At 35.8% G+C, this 12,327-nt stretch overlaps 1 protein-coding gene across 1 annotated transcript; it reads right to left on the minus strand.

Moving 5' to 3' along the window:
- Nucleotides 1-2,669: 2,669 nt before the first annotated feature.
- LOC144998516 (ABC transporter G family member 32-like) lies at nucleotides 2,670-10,520 on the minus strand. Its single transcript, XM_078958258.1, has 23 exons — nucleotides 10,050-10,520; nucleotides 9,220-9,340; nucleotides 9,013-9,101; nucleotides 8,844-8,928; nucleotides 8,536-8,695; nucleotides 8,377-8,453; nucleotides 8,260-8,313; nucleotides 7,781-8,173; nucleotides 7,118-7,399; nucleotides 6,715-7,031; nucleotides 6,473-6,633; nucleotides 6,276-6,379; nucleotides 5,969-6,125; nucleotides 5,763-5,882; nucleotides 5,588-5,679; nucleotides 5,184-5,516; nucleotides 4,630-4,920; nucleotides 4,394-4,477; nucleotides 4,184-4,317; nucleotides 3,851-4,078; nucleotides 3,609-3,780; nucleotides 3,272-3,526; nucleotides 2,670-3,208 (listed from the first exon to the last, which is right to left on the minus strand). The coding sequence occupies exons 1-23, from the start codon at nucleotides 10,322-10,324 to the stop codon at nucleotides 2,936-2,938; spliced, it is 4,257 nt and encodes a 1,418-aa protein (XP_078814384.1). The 5' UTR covers nucleotides 10,325-10,520; the 3' UTR covers nucleotides 2,670-2,935.
- Between the last annotated feature and the right edge of the window lie 1,807 nt (nucleotides 10,521-12,327).

Raw genomic sequence — 12,327 nt, forward strand, 5'->3', positions numbered from 1 at the left:
CTTCACAAAGGTTGGCCTTCACAATGATAGGTCAGAAAAGCTAAACCAGAACCGACAACATAAGTCTCCTTATATAGGGAACAAAATTATACAAAGAAACCCTAAGCCCAACACGCCTAAGGACAGAAATCAAGACTGATTTCGATCCAACCCTAACCGAGAACCTATATTAAGACTCAATAAATGAATAAAAAAGTCTAACATGTATATCCCTAGCACAAACCAACAAGGTAGGACCTAACAATCCAGGAGTGAGAAATTTAGGCCTTCTGGAAACGGTTTATTATATAAACAAACATAACAATCTTCTTCTTCACAATTCCAAACACCATCTAGGGATGTCAATGGGGCCAAATAGGAGCGGAAATAGCTGCCCCCGCTCCCGCCCCTGAAATCAGTTGGTGCCTCCGATCTCGGTCGTGCCCCCGGCTCCCCCACTTACATAGCCCCGATCCCGCCCCCGGTTACCTCCATCGCTCCCGGTCCCGCCCCCGTTCCCCCGGTTTATAGGCTTAAATTCGATTTTTTTTGCTAAACTACTTTGGTTTAGGCTAAAAAGACTATTTTTAACAACTTTAAAAGCTTAAAACCTAATCTTTTAGAAACTAAAAAAATTAAAAATCCAACATTACGAATCCAACATTACAAAATGACAATTCTAACAATCTTATAAATATAAAATACGACAAATCCAATATTACAAATATAAAATACTTACACGTCCAAAATTATATGATCAATTCACTACCTTTTCAATATTCATTAATTGGAAACAGGAAAGTAAAACATAATCTAAACCTAAAATTAGAAAATCTATTTTGTATATGTATTTTATATTAAATATATATTTTTTACATAAATGTACAACCGGGACCCCCACGGGAGTACGGGACGGAAATACCAACTCCCGACCCCGGTCCCGAAGATAAGCGAGGTTTAATTTTGCCCCCGCTCCCGGTTCTTTTAAAAATTTAGTCTCGTACGGGTTCGGGATCCCACGGGGGTTTTTGATATCCCTAACAGCATCGTGAGATGAACTCATTCCAATTTTATTTCAACGTTAAGGTTTCATGCTAACTGCATTTTAAGGTCGGAAAACAAGTGTCTGAAATAGCCATTCCGAAAAGTGGCTTTAAATATGAAATCATGACTTTATGCATTGACATTTAAATATTTCATGACTTTATGTTGATTATTATATTTATAAAACATTTGTTAGATATTAAACTTGTTGATAACATTGGAAAATAGAATTGTTGAAAAATTCAAATCATTTTTTGAATAATATTGTGATATGGTTTTAGATAATGAAAATTCCAATAAGTAAAATTTAACCTATTAAGATCATAAATGAGTGTCCAATACTCTTGGGCAGGGGTGAGCATGGTGCGGTTCCATGCGGTTTTTGGCCAAAACCGAACCGAAAACCGCAACTTCGGTTTTTTGAAATTTAGAAACCGCATCGTTCGGTTTTTTGCGGTTCGGTTTTTTTTTTTGACGTTTTTTGTTACTTTTTTTTTTTTTTTTTTTTCCGTTTTGCCTTTTTAGTCAATCTCAAGTAACTCAGCGAGTTATTTTGACTCAGATGAGGAGTGCTAATCATTAATTGGAGATAAATCGATACCACCATCTCTTGGTTTGAAATCAAATTACATAACGACTCATCCAACAATGTTTACGAATTTAATATAATATTTGTTTCAAAAGTACATACAATAATATCAATTAATGTATTCATAAAAATTATATTATATCACTAATACTCTTCATATTTGAATGTAAAAAAAAAGGTCATCAACTTTATTTGTTATTGTAAATATCACTGAATATATGCTTAAAAATATACAATCATCTTCCGATAGATAAGATAGATATTTACATTTATAGAAATTTTAATTGTCATAAGTTCTTGGTTCTTACAAATATCAACACTTTATATATATATATATATATATATATATATATATATATATATATATATACGGTGCGGTTCGTTTTTTTGCGGTTTTTGCGAGACTAGAAACCGCACCGCACCGAGTATTTTCGGTTTTTGCAAAATTAAAAACCGCACCATCGGCTTTCATTTTGGTTTCGATTTATGCAGTTTTTTTGGTTTGCGGTTCGGTTTTTGCTCACCCCTACTCTTTGGTAGATCTATATGTCTAATGATTATTTATTAACCGGGAACCTAATAGGAAGCGACTGGGTATTTGATATAGTTGTAGCTGTTCCATTTTTATACCTAGATGAAACAGAAAGACCTAGTGGAACTCGCATATAGATCTCTTCATGTAAAATCACTATGAAGAAATGTGTTATTGACATCAACTTTTTCCACCTCTTTTAACAACACAAGAAACAATGCTTTGAGCCTTTGAACAATATTGAACTTGACATTTAACAACGAGATGAGCTTTATGGCTTTTTGATCTTATACTTATAACCCATCTACAAGCAATTGGCTTTTTATCCTTACGGAGTTTAACAATGCCCCATGTGTGATTAGCAGTCAATCCATCAAATTCCTTTTTCATACCTTCTTCCCATGTAGGAATTACTTTAGTTTGATAAAGAAAAGCAGATGATACAGTAAACTAACTAACTTTCTAACAAATTTTTTCACAACCAATAACCATCATGACAAAGATAAACGATTGAAGCTTAACATATAATACTAAAATTCTTTGCACATAAAGAATATAAAGTTATAAATTTGCAAGTTCGGTTTACAACTCGACAAACTTTTATGCAGATGCAACACTAGTCAGTATTATTCCACCCCCGAAAAAGAATAAATCATAACATGCCATCTACAACATTCTACATATATATAACTAATTTCACAAATTCAAACTGTTTTCTACTGTGTTTTAAATACATACCTTCACCTCAATACGAAACCTTATTGCATATTAAACAATTTCAGCCTCTTCTTTTATCGTTTTTGGAAGACAAAAGATTTGATAGCGAACGCAAACACAAGAGCAAACAAGAAGCAGAAGCCAAACACCATAAAAACCGCAACCCCAAGGAACTCATGTTTGTAACCAAACACCACATTCAGTAACTGTTTTATAGGCATAGATTGCACTCCATCTGATAATTTCACAGGATTATCCAAATCACCATATTGGGATACAACTAACCCATAAAGAGTCCATGCGATTGGATTCGCCCAATAATACCATCTCCACCAAATCGGAATTCTCTGAAAAATCATAACATATGTATCATGTAACTTATAAAATTAAAGTAAATAAATATAAATTACCTTATGGGGGATCATGAATCCACTGAAGAGGTTCCAGAACATGTAAAAAGGAGCAGCAATAATGGCAGCGACATTGTGATTAGGTGTCATGGCAGTTGTCATCATTCCATAAAAGGTGAAGTAAAGCATTGTGAGGTACATAAAGTACATGTACCATATGAATTTCCACGTGGACCATTCAAATGCAGCCAGCGCATAGAATATGGTACTGTAAATTACCGCTTGTGCGAACACGTATGGAAATTCAATCGCACCCTAGAAATAAAGTATATTTATTTACCATATTATAAAATAAAAAATAAAATAAAGGGTGGGAAATGTAAATGTGACTCATCACCTGAGCAAAAGCAAAGGGTAGTGGCGAATACATTCCGGCAGCCCTCTCTCGATATGAAACGAATCTTTCAACAGAAACAACGGGTTGGACAGCGGTGGCGTTTGTGATTCCGATGAAAAGTACAGCTAAATACATGGATCCCATTGCGTTAAAAAGATCTTGTTGGGTCTCCCTAAGAAAATAAAAAAGAAAGATGATAAATTAATGATGTTTGAAAAGTAGTGAATGGATAATTAGTTTACCTTTTTGAACCAAATTTCCAACAGATTGTTCCGAGCATTAGTGAGATGATAGAGGTGTAGAAAAAGCGAACAGCGGTGTATTGTGGGTTTCGCCAATAAGAAAGGTATTGTTTCCAAAAACAGGTTGCGAATTGAGCTGTGTATGATCGCGAGTATTTGCTTGGGAAATGCAATTCTTTTGAATCGTTTCTTGGTTTCTTTAGCCTTTCCACCAAATCTCTGTTGCGTCTGCAAAGGTAATAAATAAATAATATATTTCTCATCACACACTCACTCCTTTCATCATTTTCTTGATTTAGCCACTTAACTATTTCATATATTAATGTTACGTACATAAATAATTTGGACTGCCTATAGACTTCAGCAAAGTCTACACCCAAACGAGCTTCTTCTGCTAGTGAAGTAACTTCCAACATCCACGTTGCAGGATTATGTCCAGCTTTAATCTTCCTAACACCTTCAACTGCCTACACATCATATATTATTAATTAAATTACCTACCCCGGTTGAATTAATTAAAACCAATTAAAAATAAAACCAAACCTCAAAATACTCGACAAGTTTGCATGATCTAGGGCCAAGTGGACCCGCATAAATAAGCTGCCCTCCACGCTTCATAAACAAGAGCTGCATTTCAAAATTAACAAGTAAGTTTCTTTTTTTTTTTATCCTGCCAGCTGGCCCACACTAGCCAGATATAAATTTAAATCAGGCACACAGTGGCCCACTAGATGTCAGACTGACAGTATAGATTTTATTTATGGAAGGAAGTGAAGAACCTCGTCGAATGCTTCGAAAATGTCGATGCTGGGTTGGTGTATGGTGCAGACGATTGTGCGCCCGGTGTTGACAATGTTCCTGACTGTCCTCATGACTATAGCTGCTGACCTGGCATCGAGTCCTGATGTGGGTTCATCCATGAATACTATTGAAGGATTGGCTACTAACTCAACAGCTATAGTCAAACGTTTTCTTTGCTCTGTTGATAACCCATCAACACCAGGGAGACCAACTAAGGCGCCTTTTAAGGGAGTCAGTTCAACAAGTTCCATCACCTCCTCAACAAAAACCTATGAAAGAAGGTACAACAATCCACTTATGTCTGTAAGGGTTAAATGGTAGGAAATACCAACCTATTTTCTTTAGGGTTTTTATTATACAACTCAACTTCTTTATATTAGATCGTGTACTTTGGGAAATCCACCCGGTTATAGGAATGTTCTTTGCTATAAACGGGTGGATTTTTCGAATTATAATGTTCGAAAAAGAAAAAAATAACGGAAGTACATTGTTATGTATTGTATTTAGCCCAATTGATAAAAAAAAAGTATACCTTTTGTGTTTTGATGTCAACATCTGAAGGTAAACGAAGCCAAGCAGAGAAGAGAAGTGATTCTACAACTGTTAAACAAGGTGAATGAATATCGTTTTGTTCACAGTAACCAGATATTCTAGCAAAAGTCTGTTGTGACTTTGGGTAGCCAGAAATATGGATGCTTCCCTCTATTACTCCACCAGTTTTTCTTCCAGCAAGGACATCCATCAGTGTGGTCTTTCCGGCCCCACTTACTCCGACCAATGCGGTAAGGACACCTGGCCTAAATGCTCCGGTGACATTCACCAATAACTGCAATCGATCTTCTACAACCCCTTCTTGCTTCAATTCCTATATAATTAATCACATGATGTTAAATTGCTAAGTCTTTCATATAAAAATAAAGGATGAAATTTACAAACCAGAGGGATATCAACGTAGTAATTGATATTGCTGAATGCCATGGAAAGTGGCTGAAATGGTAGAACCATGCCTCTTTGATTTATATTCTTTCCTGTAAATGATATTTTTATTGATCGGATTATATGTACATAATGATTGAAAAAGGAAGAATTTGGATCATGAAGCAATGGGTACCTGTGAAAGAGCCTGAATGCTCCAAAAACTCTCTGAGTTGAATGACAACACTTTCGCTGTTCTTTCCATCTTTGCCCTTGGGGTCTGCTTTTGAAACAATGGCTTGGCTCCTTCCCAAGGCTATAAGTTTGAAATTTCTCAATAAACAAGAAATGTAAAAGAAAAAAAAAGAAAGAAAAGTTATATAGAGAGGAGAGATGGCTTACGATTAAGGTAAGATAAGAAGAAAGTGAAAAGAACATTGAATAAAATTGTGTATCCAAGCAAAGCACCAAGGCCAATCCAATACCAATAAGTCTGAGGGAAAATACTGCGTGCTTTCAGCAACCTCTCACCTAATGTCATCATTGATTGGTTATCTCTCTGCATGAACAAAGCTAAGATTGTAAAACAAATTGCTTAAATCAATAGAAAAATACAAGTAAGTTGTTATTGTGTGTAAAAAACATGAAGTATGTTATCTCTTATGGAAGAAATGATAAGAGTGATAAAAGGTGAAAGAGAAATTATTACTTTAGCCCAAGAGTGTCCAAGAAATTCATTTACAGATGCAGCTTCTTGAGCATACATCAAAGGAGAAATCCAGAAACCCCAAATCCACCAACTCGGTATACTATCTGTTACAAGGTGAGAAGAAAAGAAAATGTTAAAACTTAAAAGAACACAGATTAGTATTAAATTAAATAAATAAATAAAGGATCCAAATTTACCTCTTGAAATCACATATCCACCAAGAGCCATGACAATCAGCATTGCAAAAGATCCAAATGTGTTAGCCACAATCATATTACGCCCCAAGGATCCCATCAAGCGGAAAAGACTAATGGACATTTGGTGAAGAAAGAAAAAAAGCAGAAACTGCTTTAAAAACCTGAACATTTATTTATAAGAAACTAAGAATCAGCATGGTTTGACCTTGCGTTGACCATCAAAAAAAAAGTATAAAATGTACCTGACAATATTCGGATCAAGTCCAACCACATAGTATGTAACCACCACCCAGATACCAGACTCTATGAGTGAAGTTGGGATACTCAAAATCCAAGAAGGAAGTGTATAAACCCAACAAGGGTAAAAGTGTAAATCCCTATGCTTGTAGATCACTGGAAGCTTAGCTACTAACATTGACACTTCTGTGAACCCATTGAAGAGAAGAATCACCATAGAAAAATAAAGTTCTCCAAGATATAAACCTCCATCATCAACCGTTCTATGATGCAAAGTTGTCCGGAAGAAAACACTCATTGTGGTGATTGCAACAAATATAAGCTGCAAAAACAGTAGATCATGTTTTCATTGTACTTAAGAATTCAATAATAAAATTTCTGTTTGATAAAATTTGAGAGTGACATTACCTGAACGAATTTAAACACATAGATGAACGAGTTTTTTTGCATGAGTAACAACTGCCAATTAAAACTTGTCTTGAGAAGTTCGCTTCTTTTGACACCATAACAAGAAGTTGACAAGGCTGCTGGATGATTGTATTTCTTATCAAATGGAACAGAGAGTTCTTCAACTAAATTCTTTCCCACTCGATATGAACGAAAAGCTTCTGCAAACTTTTTAACTGGTATGTAGCTATAAGGTCGATCGGGAGCAGACCAATATTGTTCTTGATCTTTCTCAGAAACAACCTGTGTCATATTGAATTCAATGAAATCAAATCATTCATAAGTCGTTCACTTCATAACTTTTGAGATTATTTGGCAAAAATAAAGTAGTCCAAAGCTTTGGTTTCAAAGTACCACAAGTTCCCTAATAAAATACACTTCAAGTATATGGTTCTTTTCCATGGTGTAGAAAAGCAAGTTAAATCTTTGGAGAGTGTGGATGCAATTAGGGGGTTAGATTGAAAGATTAGTCTATGTGATTGTAACAAATTATCATATAGTGGTTTTTTTTTTTCTCTGGTTTTGGAGTTATCCACGTATATTCTTGTGTTCAAGTTTCTTTATTATTTTTCATTGGGAAGCTCTGAGAACATGATCTCACCACATAACCATGTAACAACTTACTTCTTGAAGGAAGTCTGCAACATTCTTCCTTTGTGGGCATTGAAATCCCATAAATGAGAAGAAATCAAGCGCAGTATTCCGTGGCCCTTGGTATACAATATGGCCCTCACATATGAGGATAATATCGTCAAATAAATTATAAGTCTCTGGAGCAGGTTGAAGAAGAGAAATCAATGTGGACCCATCAAGTGCACGAGTTGAATGTCTGAGATACTTGATTATTTGGTATGTGGTTGAGCTATCAAGACCATTTGATATTTCATCCATCAGAAGAACTCTAGAGGGACCCGCCAATAGTTCGCCTGTTGTAAGTCGTTTCTTTTGTCCCCCAGAGATCCCTCTCAACATTTCATCTCCAACCAATGTGTCTGCACATGTATCCAATCCTAGAATCTTTTTCAAATTAAATTTATTAGTTAACACTTAACACAATATGTTTCAAGAAAACAACCAATCGTGATAGCATAAATAGCAAATACCTTTAAAATGTACTCCACAACAAGACTTGTTTCATGTCCACCTAAAGCCAATGCCTAGAAAACGAAAAATATTCATTAGTTAAACCGCAATAAATCCAAATAATGAAAGTTTGATACCTTCATGAATATATCAAGATCTTCATCGGGTCTTATTCCAGCAATTTTTTCTCTTCTTGTAAGTTCCATTAGCATATCTACCATTGACACCTATCATTTAGCTTTTTTGTACACAAAGAAACATGTATATACAAAATAATCAGAAATTCCAAAGCTTACCATATTTAAATCCAACACCTTGACAACGTGCAGATAAGTCGAGTGTTTCCCTAACTGTCATCTCTGCAACATGCCAATCTTGTTGACTGACATAAGCTGATGTTCTTTGAGGAACAAACTCCTTTAAACCATGTCCATTGTAGGTGATTTTTCCTGACATCTTATATATAATCAAGGTGTAAATACAGGGACTTATTAGATGATTTTTAATGGAATTTTGTGAACAAAAACAAATAGTTTGTTAACATTTATGACATTAGCCTTTAAAAAGAAATTAAAAAATTAAAAATTAAATGTCCATAGCATACCTTCAAATGATGTCCAAGGCGTCCAGCCAAGGCTAACATCAGAGTTGTCTTTCCAGAGCTTGGAGGACCAAGAAGAAGGGTCATTCTGTAAATATAACATCATCCATAATTAATTGTGTAATTGTTTATTTACTAGAAAAAAATAAATAGTTTTGTCTTGATGTTGCACCTTGAAGGTCTAATTATTCCGCTGACATCATCCAAAATTGTAAGTTTTCTTCGTTTCCCTTTGTATATCTTCAATTGCCTTAAGAAAGCCTGTTTGGGATTTTGAGAAGGGTAACCAATAAGCATTTTCAAGTGCTTTTTTTGTTTGATGAAGATATAAGTTTAAAAAATGATTTTTTTTTTTTTTTTTAAATTTTTTGTAACATACCTCGGTCATGTTAACAATGAAATTTGTAATTGTTGGTAATGCTCTACTACCAACATGAACATAGGTTTCTACATTCAAATTCTGAAATCTGATTTCGATCTTTGGAAATTCCAAATCCACACTGCAATTTGAACAAAAGAAAAACTTAAAAAGGGGCACAATTGAATGGGTTTTGGAATCTATCTTGAAATTAAACGGAAAACTCAGAAAAATAATTAGATTCATTTGGATTTATTCCAAAACTTTTTTTAATATCATAATTAGTGTTGATTCTGATTATGAAAGCTATGATAAAGATACTTTTCTAATTTACTTCAATCAACCAACGTTATGATTCAATTCTTTCTTTACTTTTGAAGGGAATAAACATTAAACCTCTCAAATCAAAAATAATTGTTAACACCAACCTAATCTTGATTTTCACAAACAGATATATATAAAATTAAATGACCTAAAAAAAGAAATTATTGCACCTACACCTCTTTATTTCTCTATCACATTCATAACATTCATAAGATTTAAGTTCAAACCAGAATTTTAGCCTTTTTTTAATTTTATAAAAAGCATCGATTTCGTTTAGTTACGCAAATTAACATTAAAAAAAATAATAATAATAATGTAATTTTCATGTATGCTTTAAATTTTTTTGGAACATAATTAATAATCGGCTTGGTAGATTGTAAAAAGTTTAGTAGTTCCGTGTTCATGCTTTTCGCTTCATCGGCACCGAACTAAAAGCCGTAAGCAAAGCCAAAAAAAGACGAGAAAAACGTCAAAAAGTAGCAGAAAATTTTGAATTATAATTTTTAAAAAAGGAAATTGTATATTACGCATCAAATCGCCGCCGCATTCGATCGAAGAACCGCTTCCAGTCATCGTCGGCGGAATTCAACAACCGATCTAACACCACCTTCAGCTCCTCGACTTCAAGCTTATTAACTTCAACTTCCTTCGAATCTCCAACGATATTCTTAAATATACCTTTCCGAACTCGATTATAAGTCGGCAATCTCTCGATAGCAGCCCATCGTAACGCCTCCTCATCGTCTCCGTCTTCCCGGAATGACGACGATCTTACTGATAAATTCTCTGCCGAGTTCCACATTCTTAACAACACGGCTCTAAATTCAAGCAAAAAAAAACCCTAGATTTGAAGGTAAACCTGATCAAGTAGATAAGGTCACAAAGAAAATTAGCTTGTAATGGTACTCTACAATGTATATAGACGATACATTTACATTTGGACTGGTGGTTGAGCTCAGCATTAATGGCGGGCTTTCTGCCTTTCTCTCTCTCAACTTTTTTAAGCAAAACGTTATTTGTACACTAAAATATTGGACCCTTGCCCTTTCTTGCCCAGCATAAGTATTAGCTGTTTTTTTATATTTAGAGGTTATATACTATTTTAGGTAGGGATGGTACCGGTCTTATTTTGCGAGAATCCGAATCGGAACAGGCACTGACGGTTCCTAAAAAGTTAGAACCGCACGGTTCTTAAATTTTTGGAACCAGTCCCGGAACCGGCGGTTCTAGTTCCTGGAGCGGATAACCCGGCTACATTAACTTTGTTAACTTTTATCGATAAAACCTCAACTTAGTTCGATCCAAATTGAATTAATTCGGAGCAAAGAGGGATAGAATCAGACCAATATATTCTAAATTGGTCTAAGTAACACACACATATTTATATGAAATACTAATATATATATATATATATATATATATATATATATATATATATATATATATATATATATATATATAAACCGGTTTCGACGGGTACCCAAGAGTAGTGGTTCCAAAAATATGAGAATTGGAACCGAAATCGCTTAAGGCGGTTCCATAACTTTAGGAACCAGAACCGAAACCGCTTAAGGCGGTTCCAGTTCCAGAACCGACAGTTTCGAGGCGGTTCCGATTCCAAAAGCGGGTACCCGGTTCCAATGTCCATCCCCTGTACCTCCTTTGATGGATCGATAGTAGCTGCAACAGTCCCCTGTTTGACCCCGTGGTCGATGAGTCGCTGAGCCAGGCGCTTAGCGCTGTTGAAAGTGATAGGGTTGGGGGCCAAACACATGACCTTGAATCTGGGGTGACAACCCCCAAATGTACCTCTCAACCTTTTTCGATTTTGGGTTGACCATGGTAGGGCACAAGGCAGCAAGGCGTTGAACCTGGCCGTGTAGGCGACTAGGTCAGACCCAGTCATCTTCAGGTTCCAGAGCTCCTGCTCTAGCTTTTGTATCTCGCCCCTTGGGCAGTATTCCTCCAGTAGTAGGACCTTCAAATCTTCCCAACTCATGGTGTTGGCGACGGTGAGAGTCACGGACTTCACATGGCCTTTCCACCAGGTGAGGGCTCGATCAGTGAGGTTGCAAGCAGCGAACTTGACTTTGCTCGCTTCTTGGCAATAGCAGATCTCAAAGACCGTTTCGGTCTTTTCGAACCATTTCATCAGTGCAATGACTGCCCCAGTGCCATTAAAAGTTTTTGGCTTTGCGTTGGAGAACTCCTTGTAAGTACATTCCCTTACGTGACCATGACCAGAGCCATGGTTAGAATGATTTGTGTTGCTTCCTGCCCCTCCATTTCCATTGGAGTTTATTTGTGAGAGGGTGGCGGTCACTGCTGCCGTGATAGCAGCCTGGACCATGGGCTGGATCATAAGCTGGTGGTGGAGGTGGTTTTGGTACCGTGTGTGGTCTGGGTCTTAGGTTTGGACGAGGAGGCATCGCGCTGCCAAGAAATAAAAATAAAAGATTATAAGTTTTGGTGGTTGAGAGTTGAATGATAATGAGTTAACTATCTTTAATAGTTCAAGAATTTGGTTTGACCAACACAGGGCTTTGAGTTTGATTCACAAATGGTGTTTGAATAACAATAAATAAACTCATGAACTCGAATGAAATGCACAGAATTAACACACGAAAGAGGTATGCCCTATATATATATTAAACTTATGGTTGCGTTACATCCGAAGTTAGAAAATTTTGACCTTTCTAAAGGTCTCTGATTACAAAAAGTTAAAGAAAAGTAAGACTTTTAGCCGATTGTCCTATTCCATATCAAAATTTGGGAGTTAGGCGAGTTCTACTTGTTGCGCGGATT

Source organism: Lactuca saligna, chromosome 5, assembly GCF_052625555.1.
Source record: "Lactuca saligna cultivar CGN05327 chromosome 5, ASM5262555v1, whole genome shotgun sequence".
NCBI classification, from domain to species: Eukaryota; Viridiplantae; Streptophyta; class Magnoliopsida; order Asterales; family Asteraceae; genus Lactuca; species Lactuca saligna.

Bases quoted from the DNA above. Each gene is read 5' to 3' on its own strand.
- LOC144998516 (XM_078958258.1), bottom strand. From the start codon at position 10,324: ATGTGGAACTCGGCAGAGAATTTATCAGTAAGATCGTCGTCATTCCGG. The intron at 8,174-8,259 runs GTATTTGCTATT...AATTTGAAAAAG, and splicing joins TTGTGGAGTACATTTTAAAG to ATTCTAGGATTGGATACATG. The intron at 3,527-3,608 runs GTGATGAGTCAC...CTTTATTTCTAG, and splicing joins TACCCTTTGCTTTTGCTCAG to GGTGCGATTGAATTTCCATA.